This window comes from Rhinoderma darwinii, chromosome 1, assembly GCF_050947455.1.
Source record: "Rhinoderma darwinii isolate aRhiDar2 chromosome 1, aRhiDar2.hap1, whole genome shotgun sequence".
NCBI lineage: Eukaryota > Metazoa > Chordata > Amphibia > Anura > Rhinodermatidae > Rhinoderma > Rhinoderma darwinii.
In genome coordinates, this window is record NC_134687.1 from 208,359,773 (window position 1) to 208,382,277 (window position 22,505).

At 40.5% G+C, this 22,505-nt stretch overlaps 1 protein-coding gene across 3 annotated transcripts; it reads left to right on the forward strand.

Annotated features, from left to right (window-relative positions):
* Positions 1-1,250: 1,250 nt before the first annotated feature.
* LOC142739670 (histidine protein methyltransferase 1 homolog) lies at positions 1,251-12,457 on the forward strand. 3 transcript variants are annotated; one of them, XM_075849828.1, is made up of 2 exons: positions 1,251-1,325; positions 10,699-12,457. In XM_075849828.1, exon 2 carries the CDS (start codon positions 10,769-10,771, stop codon positions 11,852-11,854), a length of 1,086 nt encoding a protein of 361 aa, XP_075705943.1. In that variant the 5' UTR covers positions 1,251-1,325; positions 10,699-10,768; the 3' UTR covers positions 11,855-12,457. The 3 variants fall into 3 exon arrangements, with proteins under 3 accessions (XP_075705943.1, XP_075705944.1, XP_075705946.1); XM_075849829.1 differs by having other exon boundaries at positions 1,257-1,331; XM_075849831.1 differs by having other exon boundaries at positions 1,258-1,325; positions 10,704-12,457.
* Positions 12,458-22,505: the final 10,048 nt, after the last annotated feature.

Here is a 22,505-nt window from a genome sequence, read left to right on the forward strand (position 1 = left end):
CAGCATAAAAATAGTAAATCCTTTTACAAAAAACTAAATACACACGGTAAAAAACAAGCAATTCAGGACATATCGAGCAAAAACAAATATATTACAGAAACAAAAACGATCCAGTTTGATTCGTATTTGATCCGCATCATAGGCAAGTGTGAATGAGCCCTAAGGTATGTTTTTATTATTGCAGGCACGTATGAGTATGTTCAGAAAAGTCTCTACCCCCTTTATAGCGGTTTAGGGGGGTCAAAACTTTATCGGCAGCGATGTACTCTCCGGGCAGAAAATTGCACGTAATCGTAGAGACTGTAAGGACCTGTCCACACGTAACGGAATCGCTGCAGAAAATTTCTGCAGCAATTCCGCAAAAATATGCAGCGCAGGTGAATTTCTGCTCGGAGATTTTACACAGCGTGTGGACGAGATTTGGTAAACCTCACCTACGTTGCTGCTATTGCATAGTTTCTGTCGGCAATTCAGTAAAACAGACCCATAAATTGCTGCAACAGCAAATCTTAACTTGCTGGATTACTGCGCGACCACTTTCACGGTCATTAGTCGCCACGTCTGCAATCGTTATGTTGCGACGTATAAACCTAACCTAAAATAATCCATTGAAAACTAAATGCCCAACCGCAAAGTAAAATTACCCAGATGCTGAAGATATTTGTTTGAAAATTGGGAAGTTTAGGGCATTATTTTGCAACAAAAAAATTAATTCAGAGAAAGCTGGAGGTGATGTACTTTCAGTCACAAACAAGAATGCATGTTCTTTTTCTCCCCTATAGCGGTCTCTGCCACCAGGCAACTCTTAATATAATTCATGAGGGAAGGAAAAAGTAGAGTGAAGTTGTTTTTTCACACGCACATCCACCATTTTTGCACATGCTCTGTATGGGGCATGAAATGGCGTGGTCAGGTCACAGCAGATACTAGATGGTTTGCTAAGCCCGACCACTTTTGCATACACAAACTGCACATTCCAGTTATATTTCCCTGTCTGTACAGTTTGCACAGGCTCTGAAAATAAAAACGTTTTCATTTAGTACAGCTTGTTCTGTAGAGTTTCAACCCAACACGATTTTCTTTAACTGCTTCCGGGTCTATTATATAACCTGCTTTCCAGCAGACAGCCAATCACACTTGTCGTAATATGCTGATACTTGGTGAAATCATATGAGAAGCACGCTGCTAATGGTGAGTTTTTACTGAATGATGATTTGCTGGAAGGCATAGTGGGCGGGGTTATGTGTTGTGGGGAATCGTACCATGTGCTGAGCTCGTTAGCAGGCTGCAGTGTGTTCACGGGGGGAGGCTGCATCCGCACTCTGGTAGCTGTATGAATGCTTTCTTTTTAATGTGTGTCTTCTACGAAAGCAGTGCAGAGAATGCTATACATAGCCATGCTTATTACATGCTGCTGGCAGGCCGCGTTATATAACTAGTAATGGGAGAAAGTCATAACCGTTCTGTAAAATATACATTTCAGTAAGGGTATGTTCACACAGACTGTTTTCAGGCGTAGTACGGAGCGTTTACACCTCAAAAAACGCCTGAAGAAATGGAAGCAGGAAACCTACAAAAATCTGCCCATTGATTACAATGGGAAAAACGGCGTTCCGTTCACACGGGGCCGTTTTCCAAAAGCGTCACTTAAAAAGACGCCCGTGAAAAAGAAGTGCATTTGGGCCGTTTTTGGAGCCGTTTTTAATTGACTCCAGAAAAACAGCTCCAAAAACGCAGCGAAAAACTTTTTCCCTTCAAAACAGCTCCTGATTTTCAGCCGTTTTATAAGCAACTGCCGTTTTTTACGGCCATTTTTGGAGCTGTTTTTTCATTGAGTCAATAAAAACGGCTGAAGTGACATGCACCTCTTTTTACGAGGCTTTGTTTTACGCAGCTGTTTATAAAAGCGGCCGCATAGAAAATGCCCTGTGGGAGCGGAACGCCGTTTTTCCCATTGAAATCAATGGGCAGATGTTTGGGGCGTTCTGCTTCCGATCACTCAGCCGTTTTTTCGGCCGTATACGGCAAGAAAAACGGCCGGAAATAGCCAGTGTGAACATACCCTAATGGGTTCAAAGTGGAAAGGTGGATGACCAGACATGCTGAAACTCTTGTAAAATTCTCAGTCATTGTGGAACTACAAGTTCCAGGATGTAATTGTTCATGAGGACAACAGGCCTGCTAGCCTGTAGGGGAAATTCTGCGCCAACACATTGGAGGTCATCTATCCTGTGGATATGCCCAAAAAAGTCAGAAGGGAAAAACCAGGATCGCACGTCCAGTTTTTCTTAGTCATAGTCTGTAGTGGAATCAAAAGGAAGGAAAAATGTATAAAAAAAAAAACGACAATAAAAACTGCATCAAAAGCGTGTGTGTGACAGTACGGGACAGTTGTCCTGCAGAGAGGCAGGGACTCCTAGCATCGTATATAACTATGATGCTAGGAGCCCGGCTCCCTGCACTGAGTTCGGTCCGGGACTTCCGGCCGAAATACGTCCGTCCATTACGGACGTTAATGTGCTAGGGTATGTTCACACAGAGTTTTTGCAGGCAGAAAATTTGAATTTTGAGACAGATTTTGATCTGCCTGCACACCGTTTGCCACGTTTTTCGTGTAATTTTTAGTTCGCGGGCATTGAGCGCCGTGGGCAAAAACGCACCGAAATACGCTTTCTCTGCCTCCCATTGATGGCAATGGGAGGTCAGAGACGTAAACGCCCGAAGGTAGGGCATGTTGCTTCTTTTTCCCGCGAGACGGTTTTTCTGCTCGCGGGAAATAAAACGCCTCTGCCTCTTATTGAAATGAATGGGAGGCATTTTCAGACGTTTTTTGGCGTGTTTTCAGACGCGGTTTCTGCGTCAAAAAACGTAAAAAACTCTGTGTGAACTTAGGGGAGGTTAACACACAAACTCAAAAACGTCTGAAAATACGGAGCTGTTTTCAAGGGAAAACAGCTCCTGATTTTCAGAAGTTTTTTAAGCCACTCGTGTTTTTCGCTGCATTTTTTACGGCAGTTTTTGGAGCTTTTTCAGTAGGGTCTATGAAAAACAGCTCCAAAAACGTCCCAAGAAGTGACCTGTACTTGTTTTTCGCGGCCGTTTTTCAAAACGGCCATCGTACCAGAACGCTGTTTTTCCCATTGAAATCAATGGGCAGATGTTTGGAGGCGTTCTGCTTCCGATTTTTCGGGCATTTACGGCCCAATAATAGGCCGTGTGAACATACCCTTACAGTTTAATAATTTTATAACTTTGAATTGCCGGGCTGGATTTACTCCGTGTTTTTCGTGTTTTTGTTTTACTTCGGCCAGATGTAATAAATGCACTACTCACTCGCTGCATTTTGGTTTGTGGTGTTTTTGAGAGAATTTTGTTGTCAGTGGCGTTTTGTTTTTTTTCCCAAACGTAGCATGCTCTGCGTATTATGTTTTTTCAGGCACTTTCCCCATAGGCTTCGCTATAGGACTAGAAAATCTCCAAACAAAAATCATCTTTAAAATGACACCAAATTAAAAACGCCATAGAAAATGCATGTTATATTTTAATAACATTTTTTGATGCAGTCAAATTTGCCAGAAAAATTTCTGTGTGTGAAGTAGATCTTCATGTGGCAAATATACCAGTATTAGGTGAAATACATTGGCGTACATGTATTTTAGTTATGAGGCGGCATAAAATGAAGCAAGTTGGGCCAAATCTATTAATGGCATAAGTGACAAGAATTACACCTCATATATTAAAAAGAGCACTAGCAGATTTGTAAATGTCTGACTGTTCAGATTTTTTTTTTATATACTTGCTATGATTAGCCGTAGATTTGTGACTAAAATTTGTATTTTAATGTTTTTTTAATACCTCCGTTTGATAAATATGGAATAAAATACGTCTCTCCTCCCGCAAGACCTCTGCCATTTCTCCCACCACATTATTTGAGAGGTTAAAAGGATTGCTCTGCTATGTTGCACATTAAATTAATTATTAATCCATTCATTATTACTATTCATTACTTAATTTATGCAAAAAAAAACAAATTAACTCCACACGCTGCGGAAAAATTAAGTCCAAATATTCACTTGCGGTGCATAATTTTCGTTCCAGTGCATGTCAATTATTGGTGAAAAAAGTTTCAGGGACAAGTTTAGTTCTGAAGAGGTTTTGAGGGCCCTATATATTAGAAACCCCCCAAAGTATTCAAAACAGCATTCAGAAAGTATTTTAACCATTTAGACGATTTACAGGAATTGAAGCAAACTAGAGGTGAAATTTACAAATGTCATTTTACAATTGCCAAAATTTATTTGTCATACATTTTTTTTCTGTAACACAGAAGGTTTTACCCGAGAAATGCATCTCAGTATTTATTGCCCAGTTTCTGGAGTTTTTAGAAATATCCCACATGTGGCCCTATTGTGCTAATGAACTGAAGCACCGGCCTCAGAAGCAACCAGTCGATTTTGGGGCCTCCCTTTTATTAGAATATATTTTAGGCACCATGTCAGGTTTGAAGAGGTCTTATGGTGCCAAAACAGTGGAAACCTCCCAAAAGTGACCCAATTTTTGAAACTACACCCCTCATGGAATTTATCTAGGGGTATAGTTAGCATTTTGACCCCACGGGTTTTTGCTAAATTTATTCGAATTAGTCTGTGAAAATGAAAATCTGCTTTTTTTTCCTGGAAAACCCTAGAATTTTCAAATTTTTGCAAAGAATAAAGGAGATAAAGCAACGCACCATTTGTTAAGCAATTTCTCCTGATTACGGAAATACCCCATATGTGGTAATAAACTGCTGTTTGGACCCACGGCAGCGCTCAGAAGGGAAGGAGAGCGCTGATTTTACTGGAATGGTTTTCAGTGCCGTGTCGCGTTTGCAACGCGCTGGAGGGACCAACACAGTGGAAACCCCCCAAAAATGGCCCCATTTTGAAAACTACTTCTAGTGGTATAGTTAGCATTTTGACACCACAGTGTTTTTGCTGAATTTATTGGAATTCGTCTGTGAAGATGAAAATCTACTTTTTTCTGAAAAAACATAGAATTGTCTAATTTTTATAAGGAATAAAGGAGAAAAAGCACCCTTAACATTTGTAAAGCAATTTCTCCTGATTACGGCAGTACCCCATATGTGGTAATAAACTGCTGTTTGGACCCACGGCAGGGCTCAGAGGGCAAGCAGTGCCATCTGCATTTTGCAGCTCAGATTTTGCTGAATTGGTTTCTTGGGGCCATGTCGCATTTGCAGAGCCCCTGAAGTACCAGTACAGTAGAAATTCCCCAGATGTGATTCCATTTTGGAGACTATACCCCTCAAATAATTAAATTAGAGGTGTAGTGAACATTTTGATCCCTCAGGTGTTTTATAGATTTTATTAGACTTGGGCTGTGAAAATGAAAATATTGGTTTTCCAATAACATGTAGATTTAGCTCATAATTTTTCATTCCACAAGGAATACAGGAGAAAAGGCACCCCAAAATGTGTTACACAATTTCTCCTGAGTAGGGAAATACCCCATATGTGGTTGTAAACGGCTATTTGGACACACGGCAAGGGTCTAAAAGGAAAAAGCACAATTTGGATTGCAGATTTTACTAAATAGATTTTTGGTGCCATGTTGCATTTCACTGAGGTACCAGTACAGTGAAAACCCCCGAGAATTGACCCCATTTAGGAAACTACACCCCTCAAGGAATTAATCTAGAAGTGTAGTGAGCATTTTGACTCCAAAGGTTTTGCAGAAATTAGTGCACAGTAGATGTTGCTGATTGAAAATTGCCATTTTCGACAGATATGCTATTTCAATGTCGAATGTGTTGTGCCCAGCTTGTAACACTGGAGACACACACCCCATAAATTATTAAGCGGTTCTCTATAGAGTATAGTAATACCCCATATGTGGTCATAAACTCCTGTTTGGAAACACTGCCAGGCCCAGAAGGAGCGCCATTTCGCTTTGGGAGCACAGATTTTGCTTGGTAGTAGTTTTGTTTAGTGTTTTACTGGTGTTTCAGTTTATAATGTGGGGGCATATGTAAGCTGTGCGGAGTACATCAGGGTATATGTAAGCTGTGCAGAGCACATCAGGGTATATGTAAGCTGGGCGGAGTACATCAGGGTATATGTAAGCTGGGCAGAGTACATCAGGGTATATGTAAACTGGGCGGAGTACATCAGGGTATATGTAAGCTGGGCGGAGTACATCAGGGTATATGTAAGCTGGGCGGAGCACATCAGGGTATATGTAAGCTGTGCGGTGTGTATCATGGTATATGTAAGCTGTGCGGAGTACATCAGGGTATATGTAAGCTGGGCGGAGTACATCAGGGTATACGTAAACTGCGGAGTACATCAGGGTATATGTAAACTGTTCGGAGTACATCAGGGTATATGTAAGCTGGGCGGAGTGCATCAGGGTATATGTAAGCTGTGCGTAGTACCTTAGAGTATATGTAAGCTGTGCGGAGTACATCAGGGTATATGTAATATGTGCGGAGTACATCAGGGTATATGTAATATGTGCGGAGTACATCAGGGTATATGTAAGCTGGGCGGAGTGCATCAGGGTATATGTAAGCTGTGCGTAGTACCTTAGAGTATATGTAAGCTGTGCGGAGTACATCAGGGTATATGTAAACTGTGCGGAGTACATCAGGGTATATGTAATATGTGCGGAGTACATCAGGGTATATGTAAGCTGGGCGGAGTACATCAGGGTATATGTAATATGTGCGGAGTACATCAGGGTATATGTAAGCTGGGCGGAGTACATCAGGGTATATGTAAGCTGTGCGGAGTGCATCAGGGTATATGTAAGCTGGGCGGAGTACATCAGGGTATATGTAAGCTGTGCGGAGTGCATCAGGGTATATGTAAGCTGTGCGGAGTGCATCAGGGTATATGTAAGCTGTGCGGAGTACGTCAGGGTATATGTAAGCTGGGCGGAGTACATCAGGGTATATGTAATATGTGCGGAGTACATCAGGGTATATGTAAGCTGTGCGGAGTGCATCAGGGTATATGTAAGCTGTGCGTAGTACCTTAGAGTATATGTAAGCTGTGCGGAGTACGTCAGGGTATAATAGGATAATGTAATAATGGGGTAAATTAAGAAAAAAAATTATCCATGGATAGTGACGTACGCTTTGAACCAATCCTTTATGCACAGGCTAGCTTTTTGGATGCAGGAGTGGCACTTATAAAGGATGTCTGAGGTATTGTACAAAATATCCGCATTCCATTGCCTAATCTTTGACTTCTTCACTAGTCCCATATGTAGCATAGACCCCAAAATGTCATCGTTTCCGCTGCATTTACCAGGTCCACCAGTGAGGGCTAGCAAATGATGACGTGGGGTTTTAGGTGAATAACTACTGCACATATAAATTAGTCTGGGCCGTCGTTTTGCATTATTGCGTTCCGAGAGTCATAACTTTTTATTTTTCCGTTCAGCTGTGTGAGTGCTTGATTTTCATGGGACGAGCTGTAGGGAGGTGAGGAGACCAAAAAACAGAAATTCTCTCACTGTTTTTTTTATACATTTTTAACGGCGTCCTCTGTGCAGTATAAACAACATGTTTACTTTATTCTGCGGTTCGATACGATTATGGCAATACCAAATTTATATAGTTTTTATAGGTTTTACTACTTTTACACAATGAAAACACTTTTGTCTAAATAAAATAATGTGTAGTGTCACCATATCCTGAGAGCCGTAACTTTTTTATTTTTTTGTTGACGGAGCAGTGTGAGGGCTTGTTTTTTGCGTGACAAACTGTAGTTTTTATTGGTACCATGTTGGGGTACGTGCGACTTTTTGATCACTTTTTATTCCATTTTTTTGGAAACGTGACCATAAAAAGCACATTTTTTTACGGTGTTCAACGTGCAGAATAAATAATATGATATTTTTATAGGTTCCGTCTGATACGAACGCGGTGATACCTGTTATATATTGTTTTTTTTTTTGTTTTTTTTTCTTATTATAAAGGGCCTGATCAGGGAAACAGGGCGATTATTGTTTTTATTACATAAAACTTTTATTTATTTATCTAAGACATTTTTTTCACTTTTTTTTTACACCTACTAGGGGACTTGAAGATCTGATCTTCTGATCCCCAGTACAATACACTGCACTACTTATGTAGTACAGATAACTGTGATCGCTGCCGTTGCAGTGGGATGTCAGCTGTGTATGACATCCCACACACGCTGAAGATGAAGTGGGCACAGCTCCTGTGTCCGCTTCATCCTCAGGGCATTACTGTATGCCCATTTGCGGGAACGCACTGCTAAAACGGACGTACAGTAACGCGCATTTGCGGGAGGGGTTTAAAAAGTGGGATACTTGTATTCTAGTTGTTTATGTATAAATTGTAGCCCTGATGTGGAAGTGGGTTTATTAGATCCTACACAACCTTCCCATTGATACCCATGTAGGTTGGAAAACCAGGGGGACCCAGGTAACTGTATTTTCCCTCATAGACTCGGAAGGCATAAGTGTGGCATGTGCCACTTGCTCACAATTTATAGAGCTTTACTCCATATCTTGCTCGGGATGTACTGACTGAACGCGAGACGGCCTGTAAAATTAATCAGGGATTCATCAACTGCTATGTGTTTTTGAGGCGTGTATGTTTCTGCAAAAATTTTAGAGAAGTGGTTAATGATGCCTCAATTTATATAGTTTATCTTTTATTTTCTTGTGTGAGATATAGGGTGTTATCACTAAAATGTAGGAACCTCATTAAAAACCTCATAGCGTGACCGAGCCATCACAGCAGAAAACATGGGCATATGCTGAATTGGATTGGTAGACCAGTATGCAAAAAAGGCAAGAAGGTTCCAGCATCAATATCTTGACTAAGGGCCACTTGGGCCTAAAACCGGTCAGCTTCTGTTCTATGTGTTGTCCCTGATTTTATGGAACCTCAATAAAAGCCGCATTTTGTTCAAGATATTGATGCTGGAACCTTATCGCCTTTTTTGCTACAATTTGGTGCAGTCCTGCACCCTCCGCGCATCTACTTGGTTGGTGAGCTAGATACAAATTAACTGTTTCTGTTTTGGTAGACCAGTATGACCTCAATTAAAACATTTTTGTGATTCCCATATTAAATGTCAGGGCTAAAAAAAAAATTCATTTCCGGCACATCAGTGGGTTTTCAGTATCCGTGTTTGGTGTATGATGATTATTTGCCAGAAACTGCTGGGCATACAGATTAGTTTGCTGTACTATTTCGTCCAGAAGTTGCTCTGTTTAAAATTATTGATAAAATCAATGGAGCAATTTGTTCTGTTTGCACATTTACACAAGCTTGGTCCATGAATGCAGGAATAGCAGGTGTGTAATCATCCACACGTTGTCACCCTGGATAAATACTTTGGGTGTTTCGTTTTGCTGTCTGGGCAACCTCCAACTAGTGCTGGGCAGCACGGTGGCTCAGTGGTTAACAATCTTTGGCCGTGCAACCTGTGTCGCGGCAAAAGACGTCAGGTACCCCCAGCCTAAAACTATACTTTATTTTAATACAAATGAGATAGATATAGATTTATTTTTTTATATGACCCAAAAATCTGCATATAGATTATTATGATATCTTTATTATTGTTAACATAGATATAAATATATTAATTGTTAAAAAAAAAAAAAAAAGTATGTTACTTAGTTTTCCCCCTCTCTGACAGGGAATAGACACAACCAATATAAAAGTTTATTTACTAACAAACTTTTCTGTGCATGTTGTGACATGCTGTCGCAACGATCACATGCCCGGAGATGACACTGAGTGGTTTCCGGGTAAATCTCCGTGATATCAGCTGTTTAGAGACAGCTGATGCAAACAGGATAAATCTGCAGGACCTGCTGAAACATCCTTGCAGAGTTAAAGGGGTTTTCCAGCCACTAAAAAGTGACGGCCTATCCTAAATTCGTGTCGACGATTCAGTGAGCAAAAAGAAATGAAGGGGAAGCAGCACTCATACGAGCGATGCGGCCCCTGCTGATCGGCGGGGGTCTGGGGAGTCTGACCCTGAACCATCAACTATTGAGGATAGGCCCATCAGTTTTTAGTTGTAGGAAAACCCCTTTTAATAGCTGAACTCCTGGAATTTGATAGTCTATAGGCGGTCCGCAACTGGTTAAAGAGGCTCTGTCACCAGATTCTCAAATCCCTATCTCCTATTGCATGTGATCGGCGCTGCAATGTAGATAACAGTAACGTTTTGTTTTTTTTGAAAAACGTTCATTTTTGGCCAAGTTTTGAGCTATTTTATATATATATATGCAAATGAGCTTTGAAATGGACAACTGGGCGTGTTTTTATTCGTATGTCCAACGCCCAGAGGAGTGCATGATGCTGATTGGTCACTGACTCGTCAGCATCATACACTTCTATCCACAACGCCCAGTTAGTAAAACAAGTAAACACGCTCAGTTAAAAACACAATACACGCCCAGTTGTCCATTTCAAAGCTCATTTGCATATATATAAAATAGCTCATAACTTGGCCAAAAATGAAAGTTTTTAAAAAAACAAAACGTTACTGTTATCTACATTGCAGCGCCGATCACATGCAATAGGAGATAGGGATTTGATAATCTGGTGACAGAGCCTCTTTAAGGCGTTAAGACTGTTTTGTAAATGTCTTGCTATTGATATTCTTTATTTCGTGTTTAATGTATACTTTTCCATTGTTGCAGGACAGTAGACGCTGGGCTTTAGTAGAATAAATTGTTCATTCCAATTGGAGACCTCATCCTACACAGTACAATGTCATTTCAATTTAATTTCAATATTGAAGGGACAGAAAGCAGTCCCGATGAATGCAAAATAAGCCTGTCGAAGCGCACACTAATAGAAGATGAAGACTTGCAACCAGAGGATTTCAATGACATCCAGGGATCAAGACATAAAACGCCATCCGTCAAAAGCAGTGAATGTGGAGACCACAGAGCCGATTGTGTATCTAGTGATGAAACATTATTCTTCAAACCAGCTACAGAGCACCAAATTCCTAAAGATGTTTGCAGCGTTTTAGAAAATAAAATTGTTGAGAGCAGCTTGGGCCTACAATTTGTAAATGTTTCTGTCGTAGAAATGACATTGTCCAATTCAGATGTGCATAGGGAAGACGTAGTGAACAAATGTATTACATCTAACTCTGATCTTATTTCTGGTGTATATGAAGGAGGAATGAAAATTTGGGAGTGTACTTTTGATCTAGTTCGATATTTTGAAGATAAGGCTGTTAACTTCGAAAATAAAAGTGTCTTGGATCTTGGCTGTGGAGCTGGCTTGTTAGGAATATTCTCTTTGAAACAAAAAGCCAAAGTAGTTCATTTTCAAGACTACAACAGCACTGTAATTGAAGAAATAACCATACCCAATGCATTGGTGAACTTTGATGGCATCGATTTGACCAAAAGTATTAATGAGGAACCTTGTGGGAAAAAAATACAAAAATCAGATGTGAAGACGGGACTGTTATCCAAGTGTCGCTTCTTTTCTGGGGAATGGTCTCAATTTACTCAACTAATGCAAAATCAAGTGCCTAGTATAAAATATGATATTATTTTAACATCAGAGACCATATATAATACTACTTACTACAGTGCGTTGCATGATGTCTTCCAGCATTTATTGGCCAAAGATGGAATTGTTTACCTAGCTAGTAAGTCCCATTACTTTGGAGTCGGAGGGGGTGTTCATCTTTTTGAGACATTCATTAAAGAGAGTAAACTGTTTAACATCTATACTCTTAAAGTTTACCATGATGGGCTTCAGAGAATGCTTCTCAGCTTAGTCTTTAAACCTAACTCAGAACTGAAAAATATTTGTACTGTGTTTAAAAAATAAAAATAGTGCTTTAAGAGGACCTGTCTTCATACTATGCACCCTGTATACTGGCAGCATAGTGTGGGGAAAGTTCCACTGCACTAATAGCCAAATGGGCTCAAAAAAATATTGTGCCGTTTTGCTAATAACAGCTGGCAAAGATTACAACGGACTCCTAGTTCATGAGGATGCGATCCCCCCCCCCCCCCCTCCACACACACCTCACTAATGACAGACTGTATACACAATGTATCTAGCTTTATATATGGCCAATCATTGCTCAGAGGGGCAGGGAATGCTCCCCTCATGAAAACATCGGACTCCTAACTATATAACTATTCTTGGCTAGCTGCCAGTTGCCAAACTGCACAATACTATTATTTTTTTAGCTAATAGTGCAGTGGACCTGTCTTCGAACTATGTTGCCAGATCCACTTTAAATCATGAGACTAATAAAAATTTTATGTTATTAGTATTATTTATATTGACTTATTACATGTGTCGTCCATATTAAATTGCGCTACTTAAGGGCCGTTCATATATATCCGTTGTCCCTTTCAGTTTCCCTCAGGCGTGTTGCAGAAAAGCCAGAGGGAAACTGATGCTAGAATGGATCCCATAGCTTTCTAACAGATCCCGTAGCTATAAAGACGCCAAAAACTAGCTACAGCCTGAAGTTAGGGCTAGTGTTTGGCGTCTTTGCAGGCTCACAGAGCTGCTTCGAAGTTCTGAGGTAAGGTTAGTGGACCTCAACTGCCTTCTGGGATCTCTCTTGGCGCTGCACTTTATGACACACGTGAGATTACAATGTGTGTGCCAGACTACAGTGTAGCGCAGAGGAGAGCCCTGACATGGTACACAACATGTATCTAATCTATCATGTTTCCAAACTGTGCACCACTGATAAAATTGGCACATTTTCAGACCCTAGACTACCTTTTTGGTGGACCATTGTGGTAAAAACTGGTAACAGCTAACGAGAACTAATGACAACTGATGGTTTTTTAGTAAAAATTGAAAGAAGCCTGATGGCAACTGATACATTTTTGCATCAGTTTTTGTATAATTTGTAATCACTTGAGAGACCAAAAAAAACTGTTGCTGATGCAACTAATATGTGAACGCACCCTTATAAAAATGATTTATTTATTTGTTTGTGCACATTAACCCCTTTAGGACTGAGCCTGTTTTGGCCTTCAGGACGAAGCCGATTTTTTAAATCTGACATGTCACTTTATGTGGTAATAACTCTGGAATGCTTTTACCTATCAGAGCGATTCTGAGATTGTTTTCTCGTGACATATTGTACTTTATGTTAGTGAAAAAAATTTCTTCAATAAATGTAATATTTAATTGTGAAAAACATCAAAATTTAGAGAAAATTTGCAAAAATTTAAATTTTTCCGAAATTGTTATCTTATCTGCTTGGAAGACAGATAGTATTACCACACAAAATACTTACTAGTTTATATTTCCTATATGTCTACTTTATATTTGCATAGTTTTTGGAACATTCTTTTATTTTTCTAGGACGTTACAAGGCTTAGAACTTTAGCAGCAATTTCAAAAGGCTATTTTTTCAGGGACCAGTTCAGTTCTGAAGTTAGTTTAGGGGCCTTATATATTAGAAAGTCCCCATAAATTAACCCATTTTGAAAACTGCACCCCTCAGAGTATTCAAAACAGCATTCAGAAAGTGTTTTAACCCTTTATGCATTTCAGAGGAATTAAAGCAAACTACAGGTGAAATTTACAAATTTCATATTTTTTTCCAAAATTCATATGTAATCCATTTTTTTTCTGTAACACAGAAGGTTTTTCCCAAGAAATGCAACTGAATAGTTATTGCCCAGATACTGCAGTTTTTAGAAATATCCCACATGTGGCCCTAGTGTGCTAACGGACTGTAGCGCAGGCCTCAGAAGCAAAGAGGCACCTAGGGGATTTTGGGGCCTCCTTTTTTTAGAATATATTTTAGGCACCATGTCAGGTTTGAAGAGTTCTTGTGCTGCCGATACAGAGAAAAAGTGACCCCATTTTGGAAACTGCACCCCTCAAGGAATCTTTCTAGTGGTATAGTTAGCATTTTGACCCCACAGTTGTTTTGCGAAATTTATTTGAATTCGTGTGTGAAGATGAAAATCTACTTTTTTTCTGAAAAAACATAGAAATTTTTACAATGAATAAAGGAGAAAAAGCACAACATTTGTAAAGCAATTTCTCCCGATTATGGCAATACCACATATGTGGTAATACACTGCTGTTTGGACCCACAGGAGGGCTGAGAAGAGAAGGAGCGTCATTTGGATTTTGGAGCACGGATTTTGCTGGAATAGTTTTCAATGCCCTGGAGGGACCAAAACAGTGGAAACACCACAAAAGTGACCCCATTTTGGAAACTGCACCCCTCAATGAATCTTTCTAGGGGTATAGTTAGCATTTTGACCCCACAGTTGTTTTGCGAAATATATTTGAATTCATGTGTGAAGATGAAAATCTACTTTTTTTCTGAAAAAACATAGAAATGTTAGATTTTTACAAGGAATAAAGGAGAAAAAGCACCACTACATTTGTAAAGCAATTTCTCCCGATTACGGCAATACCACATATGTGGTAATACACTGCTGTTTGGACCCACAGCAGGGCTCAGAATAGAAGGAGCGTCATTTGGATTTTGGAGCGCGGATTTTGCTAGAATAGTTTTTAGTGCCATGTCGGGTTTGCAATGCACTGGGGGGACCAAAACAGTGGAAACCCCCAAAAGTGACCCCATTTTGAAAACTACGCCCCTCAAGGAATTTTTTCTAGGTATAGTTAGCATTATGACCCCACAGTTGTTTTGCAAAATTTATTTGAATTCGTGTGTGAAGATGAAAATCTTTTCTAGGGGTGTGATCACTTTTTTAACCCCATAGTTTTTTTGCAGAATCTTGTGGATATCTAGCGTGAAAAAGAACATATGACAAATGCTTCATTTATAGGACAGATTTTTCAGACACAGAGCATGCAAGTGAAGAAAAGCACCTCAACATTTAGCAGGATATTTCTTCTGAGTTTAGAAATAAATTGGCCCTAATTCTCTGTTGCTGGACATATGGCAGGGCCAGAAAGTATTGGAACATCACAAGGATTTTGAGGCCTTATTTTACTTGGATGATTTTTGGGCACATGTTATGTTTGCATAGGCCTAAAAAATTGTGCAGATATTACACCATATTACAAATCCTAGATATTCATCTAGGGGTATAATGGGAATTTTTTGTTTTGTTATGGGGATGTTCACATTTTAAATGGTGAAATGGTTATGGTAAATGGGAGGGACGGTAATTGTAAATGAAAGGGCCGAAAATTATAAATGAAAGGGACAGATGAAAATAAAATTTAGAAATCCAGAGAGGTGTGGTATATCCGGAAGCACTCCTTCATACACAGTCCACGGTGGGTGGGACAAGTGTTACACTGGCATGTCGTGTCTTTTCTTATGCCTCTTTTGGCACAGACCCGACACCTCTTCTGGGGGTGGATTTTTTTTGCGGTGGGCGGCACTTCACCAGGAAAGTGCTGCCCTGGAACTATCCTGGGGACATCCGCACTTGCAGAGGCAGAACTTTCTCCTACCTCTGCCACATTCCCAAAGAGAAGGGATTTGATCACCTTCTCCTGGTACTCCAGGTATGTCCCCTCATGACCAGTGCTCCTGTATATTACAAAGGAGTTGTACAATGCCATTTGGATAAAGTACACCGCAAGTTTTTTATACCAAATTTTTGATTTCCGCATGGCATTTTACGGCTTGAGCATCTGGTCAGAAAGGTCCACTCCCCTCATAAATTTGTTATATGCCTGGATGCAGACAGGCTGTGACGTGGTGGTGGGTGTTGCACCACGCACAGGGACAAGAGAGCAGGTGGCATCATGAATGGATGTTGGCATCAACACATCCTTCTTGTCCCTGAATTTCAAAAATAGGACCCCTTCGCTTTGGAGCGCCCTGCTCTCCCCACGCTGCAGGGGTTGGCCGAGAAGGGATTTGGGTGCTGTCTCTGGTTTTTGCGGACCGTCCCACACGCCACCGTTTTTTGTTCCGCCAGGCATTTGAACAGGGGTACACTTGTGTACCAGTTGTCAATATACAAGTGGTGCCCCTGATTCAACAGTGGGTGCAGGAGGTCCCAGACAATCCTCCCAGTTGTGGTCAGGACGGGTGGACAGTTTGGGGGTTCAATCTGACTGTCTTTTGCCTCGTATATTTTAAAAGTATGTGTGTAGACCGACTCCGACTCACACAACTTGTAGATCTTGATGCCATACCTGGCACGTTTGTTGGGCAAATACTGCCTGAACTTCACCCTTCCCTTGAAATGCACCAGGTACTCGTCAATGGCAATTTCTCTTCTAGGGGTATATGACATGGAAAACTTTTGGGCCAAATGGGAAATAAGGGGTCTAATTTTATAGAGTCGATAGAAATTGGGGTCATCCTGGGGGGGGGGGCACTGGGAATTATCATTGAAATGCAAAAACTTCCATATTGCCTCAAAACGAGCATTGTAGTGCGGTATAAGGGGCAGTGGTAAAGAATATCAGTGGACCAATAGGCCCTCACCGATGGCTTCTTTGTTAGGCCCATATTTAGGACCAATCCCCAGTACTGCAGCATTTCTGCTTTGTCGGTGGGATGCCACCTGTATGGCCTGGCATAAAAACTACCGGGGTTGACAGCAATAAATTGTTGAGCACAAAGATTCGTTTGCTCAACAATTTTGTCCACAATGCTGTATGAAAAAAAGAGCTGAAAAAACTCCATTTCAGACAGCCCTGCTGTCTGGACTTGGACACCTGCAGCAGCAGTAAAGTCCGGTACTTGGGGGGGTGTAGGAGGTTGGGGGCAACCAATTAGGTTCAGGTGTAACCTGAACACTAACCCTCCTGCGGCTGCGAGGAGGTTCCTCGGTGTCACTTGAGGAAGAGGACAGCACAAAAGCGGACCCAGCATCACTCGCAGTATCTGTGTCCGATGACAGCATCTCATACGCCTCCTCTGCAGAAAATGTTTTGCGGGCCATTTTTTATTTTTGTGTACAGTAAAGGTTTATGTACACTTGTATACTGTAGAAAGTGTATACAGAAAAATGTAGAATATAACTTTTTTTACATAAAACTCTAAATACTAACACTAACGTACACTAATATATATTTTTTATTTTATGACACTATAACTGACTAACACTAAACTACACTTGCAAAAAGACGATGACTAACTGACAATCACACACTGACTGACGCTAACTGAAGGACGCTAACTGACTGAGATTAACTGACGCTGACGAACAGGCGGTCTAACGATGACTAACGGACGATCTGACGCGAACAGGCGATCTAACGCTGATAGGCGGTCTGACGCTGACTAAATTGACGCTGACTAACACTGACTAAATTGACGCTGACTAACACTGACTAAATTGACGCTGACTAACACTGACTAAATTGACACTAACACGGACTAGTGACGCTGACTCACACTGACTAAATTGGCGCTAACACTGACTAGTGATGCTGACTCACACTGACTAAATTGACGCTGACTAGATCTGACTAAACTAACTGTGACGCGAACGGGCGATCTGACGCTAACGGGCAATCTGACGCTGATAGGCGGTCTGACGCTGACTAGATCTGACTAAATGAACACTGGCTAAATTGACGCTGACTAGATCTGACTAAACTAACGCTGACTAGATCTGACTAAACTAACGCTGACTAGATCTGACTAAACTAACTAAAGGGTTTTTTTTTTTGTTTTTTTTTAAATTTAAAAAAAATAAAATTACAAAAGAAAAGCTCCCTTATAGACTAGGAGCGGAGGGGGTGATCACAGTTTGGGACTGCGTTCAAGGGGTTAATGGGGGTTTTAAGTGTTTTTTTGTTCAACACTCGTTGCACACGACGGCTGCAGGCTCTGATCTCCTCCACTTCCTGACTCCAACAGAGGAGATCAGAGCCTGTGACGTTGAGCTCTAACGTGCTAAGCTCCAATTGATTAGTCTGTACAGACTAACCAATCGGAGCCTCTCTAACAAGGGACCGCTTTGATTGGTCCCTTGTACTCTGAATGGACACCAGGGCAGAAGGACTACACAGTTAACCGCCGCTGCGGTGTAGCGCCACGCGGCGGTTAACTTTTAAAGTGCCGACGTAACTGCACGTCAATGTGCATGAACTTACTTTACAGCTTGACGTGCAGTTACGTCAAGGTGCGGGAAGGGGTTAATTAAGAGCATTATAGTATATTTTGCAGGCTTACTTAAGTCTTAAGGTATTTCTGCCATGAATAAGAACACTGTCAGTGTTCGAAACGCGTAGGCTCGGGCACCCGTCCGCATGAAACCACCTTGATACTGCATCTCCTTCCATTTTTAAACATTTTCCGTGTCAATAAAAGTGGGAACATTGTATCCCTTTTAATCTTCAAACAGCGCTGGATCAATTTTTCTTTTTTCCTATTTATTTAAGTCCACACTGATCACGTGACCATGGACGGAATTTTGTCCACGTGAAGTAAGCAATGAATGTTCCTACTGTTCCAAAAAATATCATGAATTTGCTTAAACTGGACGACCCCTTTTTAAATCAAAATGTCTTCTTACGAAAAAGTAATTTACTAAGCTCTTGCTCATTCATACCGATTTAAAATTTTCTGAAAAACTACAAAACAGATCACTAAAACAAAGTAAAAAAAATAATTTAAAGGGGACGTCCATTGCCCTCCCCCCAAAAAAAGAAAAAATCCTAAAAATACATTTTAAAACCTTTGCTCATTGTTGTATATCATTTACAGGCATTACACTTTTTCAGGTTATTTACCAAACCCGATATCACTTCGCATGTGGTCTGCTACTTGGGCAGGATTTTGATTTTTAGTGTGGGAGGTCTGGAACATGCACAGATAACCTCTTTAACGTTGAATCTAATGGGGAAAAAAATGCTGACCAATTCGCTTTAACCCTTTCCCGACATCCGCAGTATATATAGGCCGGTAGGGAGAGTTTGAAGCTGACTCAGACTGAGCCCGCTTCATAAGTGGAGCTTGTCGGCTGTTTGTTGCAGCTAACACTTATATACTAGTATTGCTGTATATCCTGCAAGCGATCGAACTGCTGATTCAAGTTCCCTAGGGGAACTAATTTTAAAAAGGAAAATACAGTTAAGAGCTTTTAATTTTTAATAAATAAGCAAAAAATGCTAAAATTCTGTTCCACTTTGTCATTATGTAGTATTGAGGGCAGAATGCTGGGGAAAAACTTTTTATTTTAGCATGAGGTCTAACGTTACAAAACGTGAAAGGGCCTGAAGACTTTTCGAATGCACTGTATACCATGGTTGCACTCTACTATAGCATTAATCATGAAATGCAGCCTCTTTTGACGGTATTCTTTTCCCTCACTAGACAGAATTGAACAGTGGATTTCAATCAGTTATCGATTATTTTGTATTGCTATGTAATTCATAGGACAGTGGGTGTAGGCATTCTGCTTAATGGCTCCACTCATGAGTGTTAGTCATTTGATGTTGAAGCAATTCAATTATTTTTTTCATATATCCCCGTCCAAAAGAGAGTAGGAAGATAAAAAAAAAGCAAGATAAAATAAGTCTCCACACCCTTCCCTTACTGCGAACTGAATATCAATCTTCTCAACTGACCTTATAGATATATAGTTTTACATTTCATTTCACTCACAATACAATGGAACCTCTTTAACCCCTTAATGACACAGCTTAGTTTGTGTCTTAAGGCTCAACCGATTTTTCAAATCTGACATGACACTTTATGTGGTAATATCTTTGGAATGCCTATATTAATCTGAAATTATTTTCTCTTGACACATTGTACATTATGTTAGTGGTAAAATGTTGTTAATACATTGTGTTTATTTGTGAAAAATAGCAAAATGTAGAGAAAATTTAGAAAAATTAGAATTTTTCTGAATTTAAATGTATCTGCTTGTAAGGCAGATGGTTATACCACACAAAGTAGTTACTAATTAACATTTCCCATATGTCTACTATATGTTGGCATCGTTTTTTGAACATTCTTTTATTTCTCTAAGAAGTTACAAGGCTTAGACCATAAACAGCAATTTCTCCTATAAGAAAATTTGAAAAGCGTTTTTTTTAAAGTACCAGTTCAGTTCCGAAGTGGCTTTGAGGGGCCTATATATTAGAAACCCCCATAAAACACCACATTTTAAAAAAAACTAGACCCCTCAAAGTATTCAAAACCGCATTTGGAAAGTTTCTTAATCCTTTAGGCGTTTCACAGGAATTAAAGCAAAGTGGAGGTAAAATTTGCAAATTTAATTTTTCTTGGAGAAATTCATTTTTTTTTTTTCTGCAAGACAAAAGGTTTCACCTTCGAAATACAACTAAATATTAATTTCCCAAATGCTGTAGTTTGTAGAAATGTCCCACATGTGGCACTAGTGCACTACTGGACTGAGACACAGGCCTCAGAAGCGAATGAGCACCTAGTGGATTTTGGGGCCTCTTCTTTTATTAGGCTATATTTTAGGCACCATGCCAGGTTTGAAGAAAACAACCCCAAAAAAAAACATTTTGGAAACTACACCCCTCAAGGAATTCATTGACCCCACAGTTTTTTTTACAGAACTTATTTGAACTGGGCTGTGAAGTTTAAAAAAAAAAAGATTTTATTTTTCAATAATATGTCGTTTTTGCTGAAAATTTCTTATTTTCACAAGGAATAGAATACCCTATTTTGCTGCGCAATTTCTCCTGAATGCGGAAATACCCCAATCGTGTTGATAAACTACCGTTTGGGGCCATGGGAGGGCTCAGAAGCGAAGGAGCGCTATGTGTTCTTTGGGGTCCAGATTCTGCTGGATTGCTTTGCGGGTGCTATGTTGCATTTGCACAGGTACCAGTAGTGTTGAAACCCCCGAGAATTGACCCCATTTTAAAAACACACAAGGCATTCATCTAGAGGTATAGTGAGCGTTTTGACCCCGCAAGTATTGTGTAAAAGGTAATGCGCAGCAGATGGTGCAGAGTGAGGTTTGCAATTTTCTATACATATATGCCATTTCAGTGTCCGATATATTGTGCCCAGCATGTGCCACCAGAGACAGACACCCCATAAATTGTAATGGCAGGGCTCAGAAGGGAAAGATGAACGGGATAAGCTGTGCGGAGTGCATCAGGGTAAGTAAAACTGGGGTAAATTAAAAATCAAGTGATGTATGATAAATTTTAAAACACTTTCATACAGAGCCCTGTTTTTTTTGGGACACGTGTCACAGTGATATATTGTGGCCTTCCTTATCCCCATGTTATAGCAGGATTTGCACCTCTTTTCCTCACCAGTTTGGGGAACTTCTCCTGGAAAGTGTTGCCCTGGTACTATGCGTATGGCCTCGCTGCCAGAAGTACTGGGTGCCCCCCTTCCTGGTCCCTAAAGATTAGGTTCTTGATAACCGCCTCTTGAAATTCTAGGAAAGTTCCTCACTGACCTGCACATCAGTGTATCAAGTACGCATTGTACATTGCCATCTGTATGATGAGCTTCTTATACCACACCCTTGATTTCTGTATGGCACTGTAGGTCTTCAGGACTTGATCTGACAAGTCCACCCCTCCCATGTACCTATTTTAGTCCAGGATGCTGTTTGGTTTGGAGGTCTTGTACTGGTGGGGCCATGTATTGTCAATGCAAGGACATATCTATTGTACTTTACACACAATATGTTGCTGCTGGACTGTTCCCTGCTCTCACCCCTTCTGAGTGTTTGCCCAAGCAGTATCTTGGGGAGGCCTCTCAAATTTTTTTTCTAGCAGTGCCACATGCCACAGTATTTCAGAAAGCAAGGCTCTTGAGTGGGATGCTGGTATAAAAATTAATCCATGTAGAGGTGGTAACCCTGGGCGAGGTGGGTGCACCAAATTCCACATCTTTTGTGTTAACTCTCAGTAGGGGGGGGCTGGCATTCCAGGGGCTGAATACTGGTGTCCTACCCTTCATATACCCTAATTTTGCAAGTATACCCTGATGCACTCTCGCACAGCTTATACATCTTCACACCATACCTTGCCCTCTTATTCTGCAGGTACTGGCAGAATTGAAGCCTCTCTTTAAAATGTACCAGGGACTCCTCAATGGAAATACATTTCTCGGGGGTGTATGCTTGTGCAAACCGAGCACTGAAATGATCTAATAGGGGTCTCAGTTTAAACAAACAGTCAAAACTAGGGTGGGCACTGCTCATTATGGAGCTTTAGGAGCAGTAACTGCAGGCTCTGGTGTGTTTTAGGGTCTAATCCACTGTTACACCAATGTTGAATCGCTGATCCCATTTTTGTATCTTTCAAGTATACCCAGTCAGAGAGGGTTCACAAACGAACCAGGAATTGGAGTATGTGTTTAATATGTTTTTAATGCACACGGTGGGGCTTTTCACAGTGGTGACTATACCCCTGTTTTTAGAGAGTTATGAAATAAAATGTATACGTTTTACTCATTCATCACTTCAGTGGGCACTGCTCATTATCAGCATAATGTAAGAAGTGAAGTATTGCCTCATAACGCATCCTGGACATGGCCATATAGTACATCGGTGTGTGGTATAAGATGTCTGTGGTCCAGTAGGCCCTAATGGAT